Source organism: Eschrichtius robustus, chromosome 14 (genome assembly GCF_028021215.1).
Source record: "Eschrichtius robustus isolate mEscRob2 chromosome 14, mEscRob2.pri, whole genome shotgun sequence".
Lineage (NCBI taxonomy): Eukaryota > Metazoa > Chordata > Mammalia > Artiodactyla > Eschrichtiidae > Eschrichtius > Eschrichtius robustus.
The window spans coordinates 25,459,710-25,462,798 of NC_090837.1; the positions used below are offsets into that span (position 1 = coordinate 25,459,710).

The 3,089-nt window shown below is 44.1% G+C and overlaps 1 protein-coding gene across 1 annotated transcript; it reads right to left on the minus strand.

Annotated features, from left to right (window-relative positions):
* Positions 1-1,126: 1,126 nt before the first annotated feature.
* LOC137776650 (zinc finger protein 280A-like) lies at positions 1,127-2,819 on the minus strand. The gene is given in 2 exon segments (XM_068563303.1): positions 1,127-1,156; positions 1,158-2,819. Coding segments are annotated over 2 exon segments (1,692 nt in total).
* Positions 2,820-3,089: the final 270 nt, after the last annotated feature.

Sequence of the window (3,089 nt, forward strand, 5' to 3'; positions counted from 1 at the left end):
GTGAGGGAGGGTGGCAGGGTGTGTGATCGGCTCATGCACAATTCTTATGACCATTGGTTGGTGGTGAGGTAACCAGGTTGTATTTCAGTAGTCAACATCATCAACCTTCTGGTTCCAGCTGGTCTGGGGGTCTGCATGCTGGTGGGCAGCATACAGTTAACTTCTTCTGTCTTCTGGGGGTTTTAGTTTCTGCAAAACAACTCAAGGATATGATTCAGGATATTATCTGTAGCCCCTGAGGAGAAATTAAAGATCCTTGACTTTGTTTTATGGCTAAACTATTATTGTTTTGTCTTGCTTGCTTGATTGTTTTATTTTTTTTCTGCATTTTCTCAGTTCTCTAATTAAATTCGCTCTTAGGAACATGGGGAAAGCTTAGGACCTAAAGCTTTTCTACAAATAAGAGACAGGGACATGGGGGTGGGGGGTCTGTCCCTGGGAAGGCCCTGCAGGGTCCTGCTCAGTTATATATTGAAAAGGACTGACAGTACCAAGTGTTGGAGCTGTAGAAATGGAATTCACAGTATTGTTGGTGGGAATACACATTGTTTCAATCACTTTGAAAAAGTGTCTGGCCGTATCTACACACTAGAAAGCTAAATCTATGCAGTTTCAGAACTTCTCATATCTATATTTAGACATATAGATATAGATATCTTAAAGAAATTACTATGAAAGACAGACACACACTCATAGCAGCTTTATGCAAAATAGCAAAATTATGAGCCTCAAAGTTCAGGAACAATAAAATGGATACATAAAACTGTGCCATATTCATTCAAGGGAATTCTACTCAGCAATGAAAAAGAATGTGCCACAGCGACACACAACAAGAACGTATCTCACTTATTTAAAAGAAAACAAAGACCAGACCAAAAAAAATCTATTGTGTTATTCTATTTACTTAAAATTTAGAAACAGGAAAAACGAATCCCTGGTGGTTGAAGTCAGAAAAGTGGTTACTTTGGGGAGGAGAGGGTGGCTGGGAAGGAGCATGGAGACTTCGGAGTTACTTGACAGTGGAGAGATGAAGCAGATACAATCTCAGTCACTGTAAAGCCAGACAGGCGCTGACACTGTTTGCTGGCATCTATGAGCCACTACGTACAGCTGACCTAGCCTCAATTCAGCTTTTTGGGATTTCTGCAGGTGGGTAGAACATAATTTTTAGCCAGAACCCCTGCTGCAATACGTCTGGAATATCTCGAGTTCATAGCCATCCTCTTGGTAGTTTTTTCAGGTGACACTTGGGATTCAGTGTTGGTCACAATCGTGGATGCTGCCTCTCTTGGTCCTGGTTGAACTGAAGTTCGGATCTTGACCTCTGTTTCAGGAGGCAACCCTTCCAGTTGCTCTGGCTTTTTAAATGGTTGATGATTCTTGGTTTGGTGCTCCATTTTCTCCTTCAAAGTCAAAAACTGTAGCCAGCACTTGGAACATTGAAAGACCCTCTTGTTCCAGTGCCTCCAAGCATGATTTACGTAGGATGTCACCACTTTGAAAATTCTGAGGCAAAACAGACAAAGCAAACTGTTCGTGTTTTCATGCCATGTTCTGAAATGTGCTTCCACGTCAGCAAAGGCTGACGATCTGTAATTGCAAACCTGGCACACATAGGGCATTTCGCCAGGTTTATGATTGACCTTCATGTGCTGTAAGAGAACCTGATCTGTTTCAAAGGACAATTCACAGATTTTACAGACCGAAGAGGGCTCCTGGGAAGTGTGGACACTTTCAATGTGACACTGCAGCTGGAAGGGGGTGGGAAACTGGCGGTGGCAGTGCCGGCAGGTGGTGTGGATTTCCCAGCCGTCATCCCTCTGCTTCTCAAATTCCAAGTGGTTCTTCACATGGGTCATAAACTTGACATTTTTTAGAACTTTCAAGCAGCTGAGGCATTTGAAGGTTGTGTGGGTCTTCCATTCTGGCTGCCTGGCTCCTGGATGCCGTCCATAGTAAAAATCATCAAGTAACATGATCAGATTTCCTTTCTTGGGATCAACAGTCTTGTTTTGACTTGCTAGACTCGAAAAGTCTGTTTTTGCCAGCCTTTCCAAGCTACATGCTCCATCTGGATCCATAACATGGTAACGTGCCTGGTTATATGCATGAGCCCATGGAAATGATGCCCCACTGTGAACATGGCTTGATGAGGTTGGGACACCTTCCGGGGTCATACTCATGTTCTTTGTAGGAAGGATACCTGGAGAGGCCATAGCTGAGGCCTGTCCCCCTGGGATTCCATGGCTGACTTTAAGTCTTTTGGGATTCCCACTGTATATATTCATATCTGAAGTGGGACATCGCTTTGAATCACGAGGACTTTTATCCTTGCCTCTTACTGAGAATGCAGCTCCAGGTAGACAATGAGGCCACGGAGAGAGCAAATCTGAGGAATTGTGAAGCACAACTTGCAGAGAGCTCATTTTATAATCAGGTTTAGACGAAGGCTCAAAAATAATAGGACTATCTACATCTCCCCATTCAGATTGAAAAGCCGGTGAAATGGCTGCTGGCTTTGACATCGGGGTCCTGCAATTTGCAGGCTGCAATGTGCAAGTGGTATCTTGACTCACGTGACCCTTCTTTCTTGTTGAGGATGAGTCCCTGGTCACTCTGTTCAAAATGTTAGAAATGACCGGCTTTGAATTTGAAATCACTCTGACAAAGAGGGTTTCAGCATCTTCATTAACATGCTCCACTCCAACGAAGATCACCTCAGCACTGTCCTCGTCCTCGTCTCTGGGTTTGGACCCTCCCATCTTCTTCTCTGGTCGTTCTGGGGCTTGTGCTTCCTCACACAGAAAGACGTGTGCCATTTTACAATCGCTTTTTGCTTGAAGTGGTCCCTTCTTCTACTGCTTTCTTTTGGCAAACTCCCACCTAAAGGCAACCACATGATATGGTCAGTACAGTTGTCCCCCCAGATCCGAGTTTTCGCTCTCTGGGGTTTCAGTTAACTCTCGGTTGCTAACTGAAAATATTAAATGGAAAATTCCAGAAATAAATAACTCATAAGTTTTAAATTGCACACCATTCTGAGGAGTGTGGTGGGAGTCTCACACCGTCCTGCTTCCTCCCACCTGGGA